A 20077-nucleotide genomic window follows, 5' to 3' on the forward strand; every position below is an offset into this window, starting at 1 on the left:
GTGAAGGACTGAAATCCTGCAGCGCCCGCAAGGTCCCCCTGCTCAAGAAAGCACATATACATGCCCATCTGAAGTTTGCCAATGATTCAGAGAATGATTCAGAGGACAACTGTGTGAAAGTGTTGTGGTCAGATGAGACCAAAATGGAGCTCTTTGGCATCAACTCAACTCGCCGTGTTTGGAGGAGGAGGAATGCTGCCTATGACCCCAAGAACACCATCCCCACCGTCAAACATGGAGGTGGAAACATTATGCTTTGTTTTTCTGCTAAGGGGACAGGACAACTTCACCGCATCAAAGGGACGATGGACGGGGCCATGTACCGTCAAATCTTGGGTGAGAACCTCCTTCCCTCAGCCAGGGCATTGAAAATGGGTCATGGATGGGTATTCCAGCATGACAATGACCCAAAACACACGGCCAAGGCAACAAAGGACTTGCTCAAGAAGAAGCACATTAAGATCCTGGAGTGGCCTAGCCAGTCTCCAGACCGTAATCCCATAGAAAATCTGTGGAGGGAGCTGAAGGTTCGAGTTGCCAAACATCAGGCTCGAAACCTTAATGACTTGGAGAAGATCTGCAAAGATGAGTGGGACAAAATCCCTCCTGAGATGTGTGCAAATCTGGTGGCCAACTACAAGAAACGTCTGACCTCTGTGACAAGGGTTTTACCACCAAGTACTAAGTAATTGTTTTGCAGAGGGGTGAAATACTTATTTCCCTCATTAAAATGCAAATAATTTTATAACATTATTGACATGCGTTTTTCTGGATTTTTTTGCTGTTATTCTGTCTCTCACTGTTCAAATAAACCTACCATTAAAATGATAGACTGATCATTTCTTTGTCAGTGGGCAAACTTACAAAACCAGCAGGGGAACAAATACTTTTTTCCCCTCACTGTATAAGATAGGAGCTAGCTAACGCTAGACTAACGTACATTTTCAGATATTACACATTTTCAAATTTTGACAGAAAGTGGTTTCATTTCAAGCTAACTTTAGCTGGCTGGCTCCCTAGCTGATATTATTTGTTTCCCAGAGCTGTTTGCTGTTCTAATTAGAGCCTAATGTTAGCTAGCTAACATTGAACATGGTTGGTTAGCTCCAAGCACTGTTCATTGTTGTTTGACTAGCTAATGTTAGCTGGCTGGCTCGTTAGCTAATGTTACGTACCGTGTGTGAACTTAAACTTTGTTTACCTACAGTGGGGAGAACAAGTATGTGATACACTGCCGATTTTGCAGGTTTTCCTACATACAAAGCATGTAGAGGTCTGTCATTTGTATCATAGGTACACTTCAACTGTGAGAGACGGAATCTAAAACAAAACTCCAGAAAATCACATTGTATGATTTTTAAGTAATTCATTTTCATTTTATTGCATGACACAAGTATTTGATACATCACAAAAGCAGAACTTAATATTTGGTACAGAAACCTTTGTTTGCAATTACAGAGATCATACGTTTCCTGTAGTTCTTGACCAGGTTTGCACACACTGCAGCAGGGATTTTGGCCCACTCCTCCATACAGACCTTCTCCAGATCCTTCACGTTTCTGGGCTTTCGCTGGGCAATACGGACTTTCAGCTCCCTACAAAGATGTTCTATTGGGTTCAGGTCTGGAGACTGGCTAGGCCACTCCAGGACCTTGAGATGCTTCTTACGGAGCCACTCCTTGGTTGCCCTGGCTGTGTGTTTCGGGTCGTTGTCATGCTGGAAGATTCAGCCATGACCCATCTTCAATGCTCTTACTGAGGGAAGGAGGTTGTTGGCCAAGATCTCGCGATACATGGCCCCATCTATCCTCCCCTCAATACGGTGCAGTCGTCCTGTACCCTTTGCAGAAAAGCATCCCCAAAGAATTTCCACCTCCATGCTTCACGGTTGGGATGGTGTTCTTGGGGTTGTACTCATCCTTCTTCTTCATCCAAACACGGCGAGTGGAGCTTAGACCAAAAAGCTCTATTTTTGACTCCTCAGACCACATGACCTTCTCCCATTCCTCCTCTGGATCATCCAGATGGTCATTGGCAAACTTCAGACGGGCCTGGACATGCGCTGGCTTGAGCAGGGGGACCTTGCGTGCGCTGCAGGATTTGAATCCATGACGGCGTATTGTGTTACTAATGGTTTTCTTTGAGACTGTGGTCCCAGCTCACTTCAGGTCATTGACCAGGTCGTGCCGTGTAGTTCTGGGCTGATCCCTCACCTTCCTTGTGATCATTGATGCCCCACGAGGTGAGATCTTGCATGGAGCCCCAGACCGAGGGTGATTGACCGTCATCTTGTACTTCTTCAATTTTCTAATAATTGCGCCAACAGTTGTTGCCTTCTCACCAAGCTGCTTGTCTACTGTCCTGTAGCCCATCCCAGCCTTGTGCAGGTCTACAATTTAGCCCTGACGTCCTTACACAGCTCTCTGGTCTTTGCCATTGTGGAGAGGTTGGAGTCTGTTTGATTGACTGTCTGGACAGGTGTCTTTTATACAGTAACGAGTTCAAACAGGTGCAGTTAATACAGGTAATGAGTGGAGAACAGGAGGGCTTCTTAAAGAAAAACTAACAGGTCTGTGAGAGCCAGAATTCTTACTGGTTGGTAGGTGATCAAATACCTATGTCATGCAATAAAATGCAAATTAATTACTTAAAAATCATACAATGTGATGTTCTGGATTTTTGTTTTAGATTCCGTCTCTCACAGTTGAAGTGTACCTATGATAAAAATTACAGACCTCTACATGCTTTGTAAGTAGGAAAACCTGCACAATTTGGCAGTGTATCAAATACTTCTTCTCCCCACTGTAGCTAGCAAGCTATACACATCTTAAGCTAAAGTGTACTGTTTTTTCGTGTTTTTTTTTGTTGTGATCAGCTTTAATATTGCAGAAAGATTGTTGCTTCCATCAATGTAACTGTCTGCATCATTTCCAATCCCCCAGATATTATTTGGGTAAATATATATTTCCATACCTTTTTTAACAATATACCTTTATTATTCCCGGCAAACCCTACCACCCCTCCCCCAATTGGAGTAAACTAATAAACAATAACACTTAGACATCTACCTTCAGTTTATACATATTGTACACATTTAACAAACACCATCTATTTCACAATAGTTATATTTTGTTTGTTTTTAGTCCTTCCTCTATTTCTGATGTCCGTCCAGTTTGATTTCTATTTGTAACTGTGCTATTTCACAACATTTCTGAACCTATATACATTTTACAAACCCCGTATGTTTTACATTGTTTATCTTGTTATTAGTTATTATATTGTTATTAGTGTTTTGCGTGTCAATTCATAAACCATGTGCCATGGAATCGGTACATCAAAAATCTCTTCCCAACTAGTTAGCAATGTATATGGCACAGCTGTCAGTTTTTTTGGTCCTTAAATGAAATTGGTATATGTTTTTATTTATCACACTTTTCTTTAACCATTTATGTTCTTGAAGACAAGTTCCTTACTTTTTCCCTCTTCCACTTGCCTCTTCCATTTGTGTGGTAATGCTGCAATTAGTTGGTTGGAATTTTGGGTAGAGCAGACATTTCCATATATCTGTGTTAGCTGCATGTGACATAACTCCACCAATCCTATTTATGATATAATTTACAAAAAAAAATGTTTTAATATAGATTTTTTTTAATCAATTAGTATATTTGAGTTTAACCACAATATTTGTTGTATTATTTGTTCTGTCTTTTCAGGTGGATTAAACTGAAATTGCAACTCATTTTCTAAGGCTTGTTTAAAACATAACGATATTTTGTAGACGATTTAGTTTTCAAACAACTGAAAGTGAGCAGTTGTAATCTGAATAAAGGGAAAAGGCCCTTCTTGAACATGGGGTGATATATATATATATATATATATATATATATATATATATATATATATATATATATATATATATGTTAACAATACTGTTTCTTATTTTCCATAATTAGCTATTAATATTTGTAGTAATGTAGGCAATTTATGCAAAGGATTTTTACATCTCACTAGTCTCGCCATTAGCAAAATTACATTTGAACCTTTATTTACATTATGGAAAGCAATTATTATATTAGCAAACAATTATTGTGAATCATCCTAAATTGTCCCTAACAACTTTCACTCCCTCGCAACAGTTGTGGGATACACAACTTTCACTCCCTCACAACAGTTGTGGGATACACAACTTTCAAAGCAGAATAACTTTCCCATTGTTCCTCAAATGCAGTGTATGATACACCAATTTGTAGCTCCGAGTCTCTAATTTTATATAATGTAAAAAACACCATTTTAAATTTTGCTACATAAGACCGAATCCAGGCTGTGAGTCACAAATGGCTATTGCTGATTGTCGCCAGTACTCACATGAGGAACGTGTGGAGCTGCCCTTATTCTAGTCAAGTAAGATTTAACCAATAAGGCACGAGGGGGTGTGGTATAAGGCCAATATACAACGGCTAAGGGATGTTCTGAAGCATGACGCAACACGGAGTGCCTGGATACATCCCTTTGCCTATTGCTGTTATAAACTAGTTTCCAAAGTAATTAGAGTAGTAAAAATATTTTTTTCTGTCAGCCAATCAACATTTGTGGGGTGGCAGGGTAGCCTAGTGGTTAGAGCGTTGGACTAGTAACCGGAAGGTTGCAAGTTCAAACCCCCGAGCTGACAAGGTACAAATCTGTCGTTCTGCCCCTGAACAAGGCAGTTAACCCACTGTTCCTAGGCCGTCATTGAAAATAAGAATTTGTTCTTAACTGACTTGCCTGGTTAAATAAAGGTAAAATAAAATAAATAAATTCGGGGCTCAAACCACCCAGTTTATATTCTCAAACAGAGCCCATCCGCACAATGTTGAGAGTCGTTTGGCAAAATAACTGAATCTGCTCTCTTAGCAATCAAAAAGTGGTACTCTTTGTCAATGCACTGGTCATCAATCTATTAATTCTCCATTTCACAATTGATAATATTGTCACCCATCAATATTGTCAATTTATTCTTGTTTTTAGGCCACATCGATTATCATATGTATGAAATTAGTTTCAATAAGGGTTAGGTCTTATTTTAGTATTTACAGTCTACATACTTCTGGATCAATCAATAAATGTTCTGACTGATTACAATTAAAATATATATTTATATAATATTTAGTGTCCTGGGGTTTTATGACCTATTTTAACATAATGAAATCTTAACAAGATTGAAATATGAAATGGTCAGAATGACTGTCGTAGCCATTCCTGTAATTATGGAATTCCGGAGCTCTGAGTGTTAACCAATAATGTTGCGCTGTTTGTCTCCTAAACCGTTACAGAAAGATGGTCGTATGATGCATGTCACTACTTCACAGGAGAGGCATTTGAACTTAAGCGTTGTTTCATCAAAATGTTTTATTTTATTTTTTGGGGGTATTGCAGAAATGCCTTCTTGAAGATGTGAACTTTCATGTGCCTTAATAACAAACTTGTATGAAATCTGTAAATATAAGTAAAAAATGTGAAATCACAAATCTGTTAAAACAGAGAAAATACTAAATCTTGCCTAGCCATCATGATTGGTTGAGATAATGAGGGGGACATTCAAGAGAAAGACAGTCCATTCTATCACTCAAGTCTCCTCTGTCAAAATGGCACGTCCTGCTCTCTGCTACCGCGGATCTTTGAAACATCCACTGTATTAACTTATATTGTCGTCATGGACAACATGCAAAGTGTAGCTACAGCTTTCAATACCAGTGTTGTCAACACAGCTGCTGGTGTCGACCAAAAGCTCTGTCTTCTGTGGGTAAAGCAGTCTGGACTGGTTGAAGCCCGACTGGGAAGGGTAATTAAGTGTTTCAGTCTACAGTTAGAAAATGCCAAGATAGCTACATGCACATACTGTAACGACCCTGGGTTTATAAGCGCGGAAATCGACTCGGCCGCACGAGCATGCTTTTGCGGCACAGTCGATAGATAGCGTGTCGGACCTCGGGCTCGAAGGTCGAGGGTTCGAGACCTGCTCCCTGCTGTTTCATTACATTACGTTATTGTCTCAACTGTATCAAAGTTGTTTTCATTTCTAGCTATATAGCTACCGATATAGCTTGCTTCGTCATTTACAGATGACTTGTTGTGATCAGAAGCAACGTTAAGACAGCTAGCTGAGTTGGCCAATTGCATTCTACTGTTAAATGTTCATTGTTGATGAGCTAAGTTATCCGTTATATAATTATAATCGTTTTAATGTTAGCCAGTTTATCATGTTTAACTAGCTACCTGGAGTAGCCACTGTGGTGCGAATGCTAATAAATTAGTAAGTTAATCAAACCCCATGTTATGTTATAGGGACACATGCCAAGTTGGCTCGCTAGCTAGCCTTAATAAAATCATAGCTAAATAGCTTGCTAGCTGTTAGGTTATAGATTGAGGTAGTTTTTTTTGCATGTTCAAATGAATTAAATTAATATAATTTACATCTAGCCAGTTGGTAATTATGAAGCTACATTTTTGCTAAATCTAGCTAGTTATCTTGTGTCTGCATTGCCATTGTTGGGCTGTAAGCAGGTTAGGTGTGTACAGGACATTTTGGTACAGCTGTAGTAGTCAACAGGCAATAACGAGCTACAGGACATTAATTAATTCATGTTTTAACGTCTTTTTCTGGAATTTGTCTTTCAGCATCAACCTGCTCTCTGCCTCCTATACAACGAGATGATCAAGGGTGAACAAGCAACACTTCAGGAATGTTGTACTTTGAGCTTATTGCTTTGACTCGAGGGTCAATTCATGTTATTTCTAGTATGCAAGGTTTTCAATTTCCTGTCTATTTTTAGTCTGCTTTCTTCCTTTACAGCTTCAACAGTCTGGAGCCTGGTGTTGTTGTAGCCAAGGAGCTCTCTCTAATATGGAACCAGGCTTCTGCTGCCGTGCAACGATGACGTCCTTCCTCCCAGAGATGTGAAAGCATCCCTCGGACTGGACACAAACTGGCAAACATTATATTTTGTAGAAGCTCAGGACTTTTGCGATGAAAAGGACGTAGACATTACATGTTCTTCTCCAAAGGGCAGGACAGAAATATGCTCTCAGGCTAAGCCTTTGTCCCCCCCCCCCCTTACCTTCAGCACTTGAAGTTACAGCATTTTATTGTGAAATCTTTTCTTTGTTTTTTCAAGCACTACCTCACTGCTTTAGCACATGGCCACATTCATGTGGTCCAATGTAAATGATTTAAGAGATGGGTGACTCTACGGTTTTAGAGGGTATGAACGACGCTAAAATGAGTGCAATCAAAGAACAGCTGGTCAATGTGAAAGGTGATATTTATTATACAACCATAGGCAATTTAATACTGTAAATGGTTTGCCCAAATGGGTAACTTGGTGAGACAATGTTCAGAGAATCCTTTTTAGGCAATTTGGGTAATATTATTCCTTTTCTAAATATGTTTCCCAACGATTAATGTGAAGCGCGTGTGAAAATCACAGCAAAATGTTTTAATGCCGGTTTCCTCCTAAATGTGATTCTAAGTGTATCACCTTTTAAAGCAGCATCACTTCCCCATGTTTCCTCCAACTACAGCGTACGATATGTCATTTAGAAGCTCCGAGTCTGTACTTTTATCCAATGTTAAAAATAAAAAAAACACCATTGAAATTTTGGAACCACAAGACTGAATAGAGATGGTGGGTCAACAATGAGAAAGTGTTAAAGTTTCAAAACATCATAAACCAACGGTATATACACACCCATTGATCACTTAATATTATAATAGGCTTATCAATAAGTTATAGACAGATGAGGCGAGGGATGAGAGATGCCTACCAGTCCGGCGGGGGTAGGATGACCTGGTCAGGAATCCCGGGGACCGGCCGGTGCCTCAGTCTGTAGGAACGGGTGGGCCGGGGGCCCTTGGCTTGTGTCTTCAAGCTGGGGCCCCTCTCATAGATCACATTATCCACCATCTTCCCCTGGTATACCTCTTGATTTTTCCCAGATAGGACGTGGTCAGGCCCGGGAGAGAGGTCTGTAGAGGAAGGGGAGGGCTCCTCAGAGGAGATCTCACAATCAGAGGGCACCTCTCCAGAGTGGGAGGAGACAGAGAGGGAATCACAGCTGCCAGATGTGGAGTTCGAAGCTGAGGAAGTGGCGCGTACGTTGAGAGGGTCACGCGGTGTCGGCCGAGGTGGTCTCGGAGACCCCTTTATAGAAGTGTTAGGGATTGAAGAGACAGAAGAGGAGAACGCTAAGCCAGCCCCAGGGTGTAGGGTCTGCCTACCCTCCCATCTTGCCTGCTCTACCCTCTCACTAGGCTGGCAGGAAGTCACCCTTTTCTTATTTGTCATGAAGATGTGTCTGGGTTGGGGGACGGGCATTCTCTGGCCCCACACCCTCTCTTCCCTCTCCTTTTCCTCTTCCCCCGGCTCTTCCACCACCAATCTTAGGGCTTCCAAACTACATAGGATCCGTCTACGGTGGCCTGTAGGGAACACTCGGAGCTCCAGGAGGCGGTTTTCAGTGAGCCCCCTGCAGTCTTCCAGGCACTGGAAGCCCCCCAGGTGAAAACCGGCAGCGTACTGGGGCAGACGCAGGCTGGTCAGCCAGTCTAGGATCTCCTCTCTGGGGTCAGTGGGATCCGACATGGTGGGTGTTTGGTGGTGGTCTAGATCAACACCAGAGAAGAGTTGATGATGGATCTAAGGCAGATCAGTATTAGTGAAAGTGTTGGGTGGGGGAAGGTTTGGTGGTTTTGCTGAGGACAGAAACAAGAGGGATACAATTAAGAATGTATTATGCCTCTGACAGTTGGTAGCTAATGTATCTGTACATCTAATATCCCGAGAAAAAAAACAAAAATCATGACGTTTCCTCAAAATTCACTTATCAATTAATTTCCATTAAAAGTTGACATTCTACATAAGAACGCTTGAATCCTGCATGGTGCAGTCAAACTACAGGAGTTATAAGAGCTGAAACCAAATCTGCCCCAGTGCTTTCCCCACTGCAGTATAAACCTAAGAACCCAAATGTCAATGCTAGAAATAATATGCATTACTGTTGAACAAGCCAGTCCATCTTCAACAAGACATATAAATTGCACACTTTCTCTAAGGTCTCATTGACATATCCCATTCTATCAACCTTTGAAATAAGAACTAACCTTACTCTGTTCTGTCTTTTTTTTTTTTTTTTTTCATGGTGTCTAGTCCTCCACTCCAACAAGCTTTCTCACCCCATAACAACTTGTACTATAAACACTTCCTGTAAACAAACTTCACCTACAGTGCATTCGGAAAGTATTCAGACCCCTTAACTTTTTCCACATTGTTACATTTACAGCCCTGTTCTAAAATGGATTCAATAAATACAAATCCTCAGTAATCTACGCACAATACCCCATAATGACATCACAATATCCCATAATGACATCACAATACCCCATAATGACATCACAATACCCCATAATGACAAAAAGAAAACCGTTTAGAATTTTTAGCAAATGTATCAAAATAAAAAAACGGATACCTTTTTTACATAAGTATTCAGACTCTTTGCTATGAGACTCGAAATTGAGCTCAGGTGTTTCCATTGATCATCCGTGACATTTCTACAACTTGATTGGAGTCCACTTGTGGTAAATTCAAATTGATTGGACATGATTTGGAAAGGGACACACCTGTATATATATATATGACCCCACAGTTGACAGTGCATGACAGAGCAAAAACCAGGCCTTTACAGAGCTCTAGAGTTCCTCTGTGGAGATGAGAGAAACTTCCAGAAGAAGAGAAGCCATCTCTGCAGCACTCCACCAAATCAGGCCTTGATGATAGAGTGGCCAGACAGAAGCCACTCCTCAGTAAAAGGCACAGTGGAAAGGGAAAGACCTCTTGGAATTTGCCAAAATATTCTCTGGTCTAATGAAACCAAGATTGAACTCTTTGGCCCAAATGCCAAGCGTCACGTCTGGAGGAAACCTGGCACCATCCCTACGGTGAAGCACGGTGGTGGCAGCATTGTGCTGTGGGGATGTTTTTCAGCAGCAGGGACTGGGAGACTAGCCAGGATCGAGACAAAGATGAACGGAGAAAAGTACCGAAAGAATCTTTATGAAAACCTGCTCCAGAGTGCTCAGGAACTCAGACTGTGGCCAAGTTTCACCTTGCAACAGAAGAATGGGAGAAACTCCCCAAATACAGGTGTGCCAAGCTTGTAGCGTCATACCCAAGAAGAATCGATGCTGTGATCGCTGCCAAAGGGTGCTTCAACAAAGTACTGAGCAAAGGGTCTGAATACTGATGTAAAATGTCATATATCCGTTTTTAATTTGTAAAACATTGTCAAAAATGTATCAAAATCAGTTTTTACTTTTGAATAGGGCTCTGGTCTAAAGTAGTGCACTATATAGGGAATAGGTTGCCATAGGGCTCTGATCTAAAGTAGTGCACTATATAGGGAATAGGGTGCCATAGGGCCCAGATCTAAAGTAGTGCTCAACGTAGGGAACAGGGTGCTATTTAGGTAGATTTAGATATTTCTATTTTTTTTAATTAGGCTGTAACGTAACAAAATGTGGGAAAAGACAAGGTATCAGAATACTTTCTGAAGGCACTGTAACTCTAATTATACCAGATCTATAACCACAAGGCCCAACAGTGCTGACGGTGTCAACATTTAGGTCAACGCTCTGCAGCAGTAATCCTCACAAACAACAGTCAGTGGGGGTTTATAGGTCTTTTATGACCACCACTATAACAGGCATGCAACGGAGAAGAATTAAAGAAGAAGAAGAAGAAGAAGAAGAAGAAGAAGAAGAAGAAGAAGAAATATGTAACAGGAAACCAAAAAATGTACATGTGTTGAGTCCTGTTTCAGTCTGTTTTCATACGTTTGGTACCTAATGAATATGACCCTGACGCTTGCAGTGTTTGTTTGTTTCACAGTAGCATCAGACCAACACCAGACTGTGATTGGAAGCCCTGTCTGGTGGTGTTAATGAGAAGTCAAAGAGAGAAGCGTGCGTTAACACTGAGGAACAAGTGTAACTTCATATGTGGTAGACCCACGCCACCGAGGCTATATCAGAACACTTCTGCATCCAACTGAGACCTCTTCTTATTTAACCCAATACACTTGTGGGATAGGGCTAAATTCAACTGTTTCTTACAGAAGACATATGGAAAGCTAACGCATAGCCATAGTAGCCATTACAAAGGGAACAGTTTGGAGATTATGGCAAAAAATGTGTAGACTAAAAAGGTGAGGGATACCACAGTTCACTTGACAAGACTTAATCCAAAACATTACACTGTTGATTTCATGTGCATTTTACATGTAGTGTACTTTTCTCCACATTTATTGATAACAAAATCTGAAAAAATAATCTGGATACAGTCGGTAACATGACATGAAAATTCTTAGAAAAAATTGGGGTAGGTGCAGTATAAGACAAAACATTTTACAAGGGTTTGTGTGAGAGGTCTAACTGGTGTTTCCAAGTGGCCACTCATCTCTCCAAAAGTGCGCACAGTTCCTAAGTAATTCCAATGCACTTTTATGAATCAAAGAAGAGTCTTCAACTAGAAGGTGTTTTGATCTCCCCTAGCTGTGGCGTTGAGGAACTAGAACAAGCACACTTGTAGTTGTTTTGTTTGGAACACAGCCCTGGATCCCCGACATCACACAATTACTATTGTTGTTTACGCATTCCAAAAAAACGGTCCGTTATAAATCAAAATCTGGGTAAGGTGGCCATTTGAAAGCTTGTTCCATTGCCAACAATGACCAGCTAAAATCAGGGATGAACAACTTTTGATTGGGCCACAGAAAAGATCTGAGCACATCATGAGGTGCCTCAGTTGGTGCGTTTTAGAATGGAGTCATGAGTTCACTCAGATGTGTGGTCCACAGCAAATCGTCATCACAACACATCGGAACATGGTGCTCAAGTTCAGAACAGCTGTCAATCAAAACCCCCATACAGAGCTGTGAAGCAGAGACCCTGAAGTCTGAGGGGTCTGAGGGGTCTTGAGCATCTTACTGTACAGTCACTGTGTTCCAATGTAGGCGCTTATCAGTGTCCAAACCTGCCATTTCCAACCTGTATACGAGTGTAAAGGGCTACACGCGTGTTTGTGCTCGTTTGTTTCATTTCATTTGAAACGAGATTGCCAAGGGCATCAAAGATGAGATGAGGAGAAACTGGCATGTAAAGATCCCAACTCCAACGTTGACATGAAGCAGGCGTTGATGTGACACTTACGTCAAGGAACCTTCACATGTGAAGAACGGATTCGGCGCACGGACTGTAAAGGCTCATTTATTAAGAGGTGAAAGATGGTGTTTCTCTAGTGGTTTATCTAGCGGAGTCTCAAAGGGTTATAGCTGTGTGTATTTTACTCCCTTAACCTGTATTGGCAATTGGCAAACAAAATATTGTGCTTACAGACACACACACACACACACGTTCCTCACACACACACACACACACACACACACACACCAGTTCCTCACACACACACACCAGTTCCTCACACACACACACGCACACGATCTGACTTAGTTTGCCATCTCTCTCTGGTTACCACCATCCACCCCCTCACACACACCACCCAGTCTGTAAACCTTAGAATGGACTAGACTCACAAAGCATTGATCCTGTCTGGCTAAAAAGAAGAAGTTCAGCAAGAATTGTTATTTAACCTGCATTTTATCAAGGAGTCATACTGAGACCGAGGTCCTTCATTTTATCAAGGAGTCATACTGAGACCGAGGTCCTTCATTTTATCAAGGAGTCATACTGAGACCGAGGTCCTTCATTTTATCAAGGAGTCATACTGAGACCGAGGTCCTTCATTTTATCAAGGAGTCATACTGAGACCGAGGTCCTTCATTTTATCAAGGAGTCATACTGAGACCGAGGTCCTTCATTTTATCAAGGAGTCATACTGAGACCGAGGTCCTTCATTTTATCAGGGAGTCATACTGAGACCGAGGTCCTTCATTTTATCAGGGAGTCATACTGAGACCGAGGTCCTTCATTTTATCAGGGAGTCATTCTGAGACCGAGGTCCTTCATTTTATCAGGGAGTCATTCTGAGACCGAGGTCCTTCATTTTATCAGGGAGTCATACTGAGACCGAGGTCCTTCATTTTATCAGGGAGTCATACTGAGACCGAGGTCCTTCATTTTATCAAGGAGTCATACTGAGACCGAGGTCCTTCATTTTATCAGGGAGTCATACTGAGACCGAGGTCCTTCATTTTATCAGGGAGTCATACTGAGACCGAGGTCCTTCATTTTATCAGGGAGTCATTCTGAGACCGAGGTCCTTCATTTTATCAGGGAGTCATTCTGAGACCGAGGTCCTTCATTTTATCAGGGAGTCATACTGAGACCGAGGTCCTTCATTTTATCAGGGAGTCATACTGAGACCGAGGTCCTTTATTTTATCAAGGAGTCATTCTGAGACCGAGGTCCTTCATTTTATCAAGGAGTCATACTGAGACTAAGGTCTCTTACAGATGAGCCCTGAATTACAGAAATGACAGAAAATACACACATCAAACTATAAATACAAAATGCGAGCAGAAAGAACAACAAGAGGCACCAGAACATCACATTAATCAGTAATAAGGTCCTCAATCAGCTGTCTGAATTGCCATAGAGACACCAGAACATCACATTAATCAGTAATAAGGTCCTCAATCAGCTGTCTGAATTACCATAGAGACACCAGAACATCACATTAATCAGTAATAAGGTCCTCAATCAGCTGTCTGAATTACCATAGAGACACCAGAACATCACATTAATCAGTAATAAGGTCCTCAATCAGCTGTCTGAATTACCCAAGAGACACCAGAACATCACATTCATCAGTAATAAGGTCCTCAATCAGCCTTCTGAATTACCCAAGAGACACCAGAACATCACATTCATCAGTAATAAGGTCCTCAATCAGCTGTCTGAATTACCCAAGAGGCACCAGAACATCACATTCATCAGTAATAAGGTCCTCAATCAGCCTTCTGAATTACCCAAGAGACACCAGAACATCACATTCATCAGTAATAAGGTCCTTAATCAGCTGTCTGAATTGACCCAAGAGACACCAGAACATCACATTCATCAGTAATAAGGTCCTCAATCAGCTTTCTGAATTGACCCAAGAGACACCAGAACATCACATTCATCAGTAATAAGGTCCTCAATCAGCTTTCTGAATTGACCCAAGAGACACCAGAACATCACATTCATCAGTAATAAGGTCCTCAATCAGCTTTCTGAATTGACCCAAGAGACACCAGAACATCACATTAATCAGTAATAAGGTCCTCAATCAGCTGTCTGAATTACCCAAGAGGCACCAGAACATCACATTCATCAGTAATAAGGTCCTCAATCAGCCTTCTGAATTACCCAAGAGACACCAGAACATCACATTCATCAGTAATAAGGTCCTCAATCAGCTTTCTGAATTGACCCAAGAGACACCAGAACATCACATTCATCAGTAATAAGGTCCTCAATCAGCTTTCTGAATTGACCCAAGAGACACCAGAACATCACATTCATCAGTAATAAGGTCCTCAATCAGCTTTCTGAATTGACCCAAGAGGCACCAGAACATCACATTCATCAGTAATAAGGTCCTCAATCAGCTGTCTGAATTGACCCAAGAGACACCAGAACATCACATTCATCAGTAATAAGGTCCTCAATCAGCCTTCTGAATTACCCAAGAGACACCAGAACATCACATTCATCAGTAATAAGGTCCTCAATCAGCCTTCTGAATTACCCAAGAGACACCAGAACATCACATTAATCAGTAATAAGGTCCTCAATCAGCCTTCTGAATTACCCAAGAGGCACCAGAACATCACATTCATCAGTAATAAGGTCCTCAATCAGCTGTCTGAATTACCCAAGAGGCACCAGAACATCACATTAATCAGTAATAAGGTCCTCAATCAGCTGTCTGAATTGACCCAAGAGACACCAGAACATCACATTCATCAGTAATAAGGTCCTCAATCAGCTGTCTGAATTACCCCAAGAGACACCAGAACATCACATTCATCAGTAATAAGGTCCTCAATCAGCTGTCTGAATTACCCAAGAGGCACCAGAACATCACATTCATCAGTAATAAGGTCCTCAATCAGCTGTCTGAATGACCCTAAATGCACCAGAACATCACATTCATCAGTAATAAGGTCCTCAATCAGCTGTCTGAATGACCCTAAATGCACCAGAACATCACATTCATCAGTAATAAGGTCCTCAATCAGCTGTCTGAATTGACCCAAGAGGCACCAGAACATCACATTCATCAGTAATAAGGTCCTCAATCAGCTGTCTGAATTGACCCAGAGGCACCAGAACATCACATTCATCAGTAATAAGGTCCTCAATCAGCTGTCTGAATGACCCTAAATGCACCAGAACATCACATTCATCAGTAATAAGGTCCTCAATCAGCTGTCTGAATTACCCAAGAGACACCAGAATATCACATTCATCAGTAATAAGGTCCTCAATCAGCTGTCTGAATTGACCCAGAGGCACCAGAACATCACATTCATCAGTAATAAGGTCCTCAATCAGCTGTCTGAATTGACCCAAGAGGCACCAGAACATCACATTCATCAGTAATAAGGTCCTCAATCAGCTGTCTGAATTACCCAAGAGACACCAGAACATCACATTCATCAGTAATAAGGTCCTCAATCAGCTGTCTGAATTACCCAAGAGGCACCAGAACATCACATTCATCAGTAATAATGTCCTCAATCAGCTGTGTGAATTACCCAAGAGACACCAGAATATCACATTCATCAGTAATAAGGTCCTCAATCAGCTGTCTGAATTACCCAAGAGACACCAGAACATCACATTCATCAGTAATAAGGTCCTCAATCAGCTGTCTGAATTGACCCAAGAGGCACCAGAACATCACATTCATCAGTAATAAGGTCCTCAATCAGCTGTCTGAATTACCCAAGAGACACCAGAACATCACATTCATCAGTAATAAGGTCCTCAATCAGCTGTCTGAATTGACCCAGAGGCACCAGAACATCACATTCATCAGTAATAAGGTCCTCAATCAGCTGTCTGAATGACCCAAGAGGCACCAGAACATCACATTAATCAGTAATAAGGTCCTCAATCAGCCTTCTGAATTACCCAAGAGACACCAGAACATCACATTCATCAGTAATAAGGTCCTCAATCAGCCTTCTGAATTACCCAAGAGACACCAGAACATCACATTCATCAGTAATAAGGTCCTCAATCAGCCTTCTGAATTGACCCAAGAGGCACCAGAACATCACATTCATCAGTAATAAGGTCCTCAATCAGCTGTCTGAATTGACCCAAGAGGCACCAGAACATCACATTCATCAGTAATAAGGTCCTCAATCAGGTGTCTGAATTACCCAAGAGACACCAGAACATCACATTCATCAGTAATAAGGTCCTCAATCAGCTGTCTGAATTACCCAAGAGGCACCAGAACATCACATTCATCAGTAATAAGGTCCTCAATCAGCTGTCTGAATTACCCAAGAGGCACCAGAACATCACATTCATCAGTAATAAGGTCCTCAATCAGCTGTCTGAATTACCCAAGAGGCACCAGAACATCACATTCATCAGTAATAAGGTCCTCAATCAGCTGTCTGAATTACCCAAGAGGCACCAGAACATCACATTCATCAGTAATAAGGTCCTCAATCAGCTGTCTGAATTACCCAAGAGACACCAGAATATCACATTAAAGAACATTCTGAAGATTGTTCCACGAATAGGGTGAAAGAAAACTAAAAGCTGATTTACCTAACTCAGTACAGACCGAAGGAATTCCCAGAGTTCATCATCCCTGAGACTGGGGGTGGTGACTCCTATGTCTACAGTTTAACAGTTTGGTAACCATGTTAGGTATGGTGGAGCTTTTTATAAAAAGGGCTTCATGAATGAAAACATAGCAAAGTATCAACCTAGCTGACAGTAGAGACATTTGGAGAGGATAGAAAACGCTATAGAATAAGAAGTAAACTCATTTTTGCATTCGAAAATCATTTTGATGCACTAGGAGAGAAAGAGTCGACGATTTGCTGAACATAATGTGGCTCTACAAAAATGTTTTATTTCCTTTTGGATACAGATGCAGGATGCAGAGTGAGTTCTGCTTGATTAAAACTACCTGATCTCCAAAGTCCACGTCTATAGTCTCAATCAACCACACACAACGCAGAGTGACAGCGGTGCAGCACAGCCCACGGTAACCAACATTGAGAGAGGACAGAAAACGCTATAGAAAAAGAAATGAGGTTTCCAATGTCAGATGGAACCCTGAGACAAACAGCATCATGTATAGGGGACATGAGCTCTCAAACAGACAGACACACCCACACACACACACCACACACCACAAACACACCACAAACACACACACACACACACTTGACTGCTTGCTGATGTACCCTTCTCTCTCACACACGGTATCTGAGCACTCACGTACGCTCACACACACACACACACAGTATTCTTACGACAAGAATGCAAAGTGTGTGTGTCACAGCCAGGTAAGGAGCCCATCCTTCTCCCAGGCTGCTGCCTGCCTGGTCCTACAGTGACTAATACGCCCTCACATTTCTTGACAACATTCAGCCAAGAACAAAGTCCAATTTGACATTTCCATTCCCTGCCTGTTAAGAATGCTTCCGTGTTAGGAATGACCTACCATCGTAAAACCCCTCATTCAAAAAATATATACATAGAGGTGCTTATATCTTGAACTTCCACCTGATTTGTAGACATTGTGATAAGACACGTCTTCATATAAGATATTTATGAGCAAGTTAGAAACTGATTGACGTCCACTTGTTTCCTACTACAAACCGTGTTTAAACTTAAACCAATCTGCTAACTGGCACCTTGATGTCTCATAGCTGATGTGGGCTACTCAGACAGTTTCTACTTTTTGTAATCAACCTCCTCTGCCTTTAGATAAAAGGAGAAAGTTATTACCGAAGGCCTGCCGACTCTGAATGCATAGCTATAGCTGCCGTACCAGAGTCTGACAGAGTAAGTGAGCAGTGGGCAGAACAGACTGTCCATCACAAGTAGCCTAAGCACTACAGCGAATAACAGTCTCTATCAGTACGTACATATTTCTTTATTTACCTTAAAAAGGATACATAACGGTGCGTTAACTGTCAAACATAAATTCCACGCACACTTTGTAGGCCTACTTTCTAAAAGATTAGGTTTGATACATTGACATAAGAGGTGCATAAATCCGCAATATTCACACGCATTTTCTATGTATTTATGTTCCCACCACTATAAAATATACATATATTTATTCATGTTCCCACGACTATAACATATGAAACACTTGTTTTTCTACGCATTTGTGTTATAACAGGTCTGCGTTTTTATGACTTTAACGTTGCGAGATCACCACGTTCCGGACTGTCACAACAAAAGTCATTGCGGGTCCCCAGCAGAGCCAACGGGCTCGACTCTGTCGGGTTGGAACTTACCGGAGGTTCAAAACAGGTGAGCAGAAGTCTCAGGTATCATCTCTCTAGTTTTGCCAGACGCGTGCTGTGTTGTCGAGCTTTTGTATTTAGTTCCTAGTTACATATCGCAACTTCCAGAACGTGTCTGGTTTGACATTCGCCGTTTCCTTCTCTTGCCTTGTTGAAGCGAGACGTTACAACTAACTCCACGCCCATTCCAGCAACTGTGCAACCAACCTGTTCGATGTTGCTTTAGTAATTTAACGTCTTTACACACCACGGCTAAAAAACTAAACCAATAAGCCTATTATTGTCTGAGTATGAATTCATAAGGCCTGCGATTTCTATAGGTCTATTATTAATGGGAAACATGATGTACTTGTCTTGCTATGGGTTCCTATTCACACAGTATTCCTGTATTTTTAATAGGGTGATTATACAGGTAAATTGTCTGTTTTTGTAAGCTAAGAAATGCTATTACAGTTTTCAAAAATATTCTCATACTGTATTTTCCCTGTGTGTCAAACCTTATAGCGTCCACTCATAAAAAAAAAAGACTGCCTTTAAGTCAAAAAGAGAGCACAGGCCTTTCTCTTTGCGTGTCGTAGCTTGATCGAGAGGCCTCAGGCAATGCATTCTACCTAGACAGGAATGTGTTAGCATGCACCAGCGCAGTAACCCACCCACACACACACACACACCCTCTCTCACACACACACACCCTCTCACACACACACACCCTCTCTCACACACACACACCCTCTCTCTCACACACACACACACCCTCTCTCTCACACACACACACACCCTCTCTCACACACACCCTCTCTCTCACACACACACACACACACACTCTCTCTCTCACACACACACACACACACACACCCTCTCTCACACACACACACACCCTCTCTCACCCACACACACACACACACACTTTCATTCTCTCTCTCTCTCTCTCACACACACACACACCCTCTCTCACACACACACACACTCTCTCACACACACACACACACACACACCCTCTCTCTCACACACACACACACACCCTCTCTCACACACACACACACACACACACACACACACCCTCTCTCTCACACACACACACACGATGGTGGAAAATGTATCCAATTGTCATATTTGAGTAAAAGTAAAGATACCTTAATAGAAAATGACTCAAGTGAAATACTAATTGAGTCTAAAAGTATTTGGTTTTAAATATACTCAAGTATCAAAACTAAATGTAATTGCGAAAATATACTTAAGTTAAAGGAGAAGTATACATCCTTTCAAATTCCAGTTGGCAAGATTATATTTGTTTATTTACAGATAGCCAGGGGGCACCACTCCAACACTCAGACATCATTTACAAACTAAGCATTTGCGTTTAGTGAGTCTGCCAGATCAGAGGCAGTCGGGATGACCAGGGATGTTCTCTTGATAAGTGTGTGAATTAGGCAATTTCCCTGTCCTGCTAAGCATTCAAAATGTAACGAGTACTTTTGTGTATCAGGGAAAATGTAATGGAGTAAAAAGTACATTATTTTCTTAAGTA

General features: G+C 41.5%; 1 protein-coding gene across 1 annotated transcript in view; it reads right to left on the reverse strand.

Annotated features, from left to right (window-relative positions):
* The window catches only part of arap2 (ArfGAP with RhoGAP domain, ankyrin repeat and PH domain 2), a 230983-nt gene extending 211811 nt beyond the window's left edge, over window positions 1-19172 (reverse strand). The window contains exons 1-2 of the mRNA XM_036958269.2: window positions 18541-19172; window positions 7804-8731 (exon numbers count right to left, since the gene is read on the reverse strand). Coding sequence (XP_036814164.2) covers window positions 7804-8621 — 818 coding nt within the window. The 5' untranslated portion in view covers window positions 8622-8731; window positions 18541-19172. The remainder of the gene's footprint in view (window positions 1-7803; window positions 8732-18540) is intronic.
* Between the last annotated feature and the right edge of the window lie 905 nt (window positions 19173-20077).

Source organism: Oncorhynchus mykiss, chromosome 21 (assembly GCF_057628025.1).
Source record: "Oncorhynchus mykiss isolate SJ-2025 chromosome 21, ASM5762802v1, whole genome shotgun sequence".
Lineage (NCBI taxonomy): Eukaryota > Metazoa > Chordata > Actinopteri > Salmoniformes > Salmonidae > Oncorhynchus > Oncorhynchus mykiss.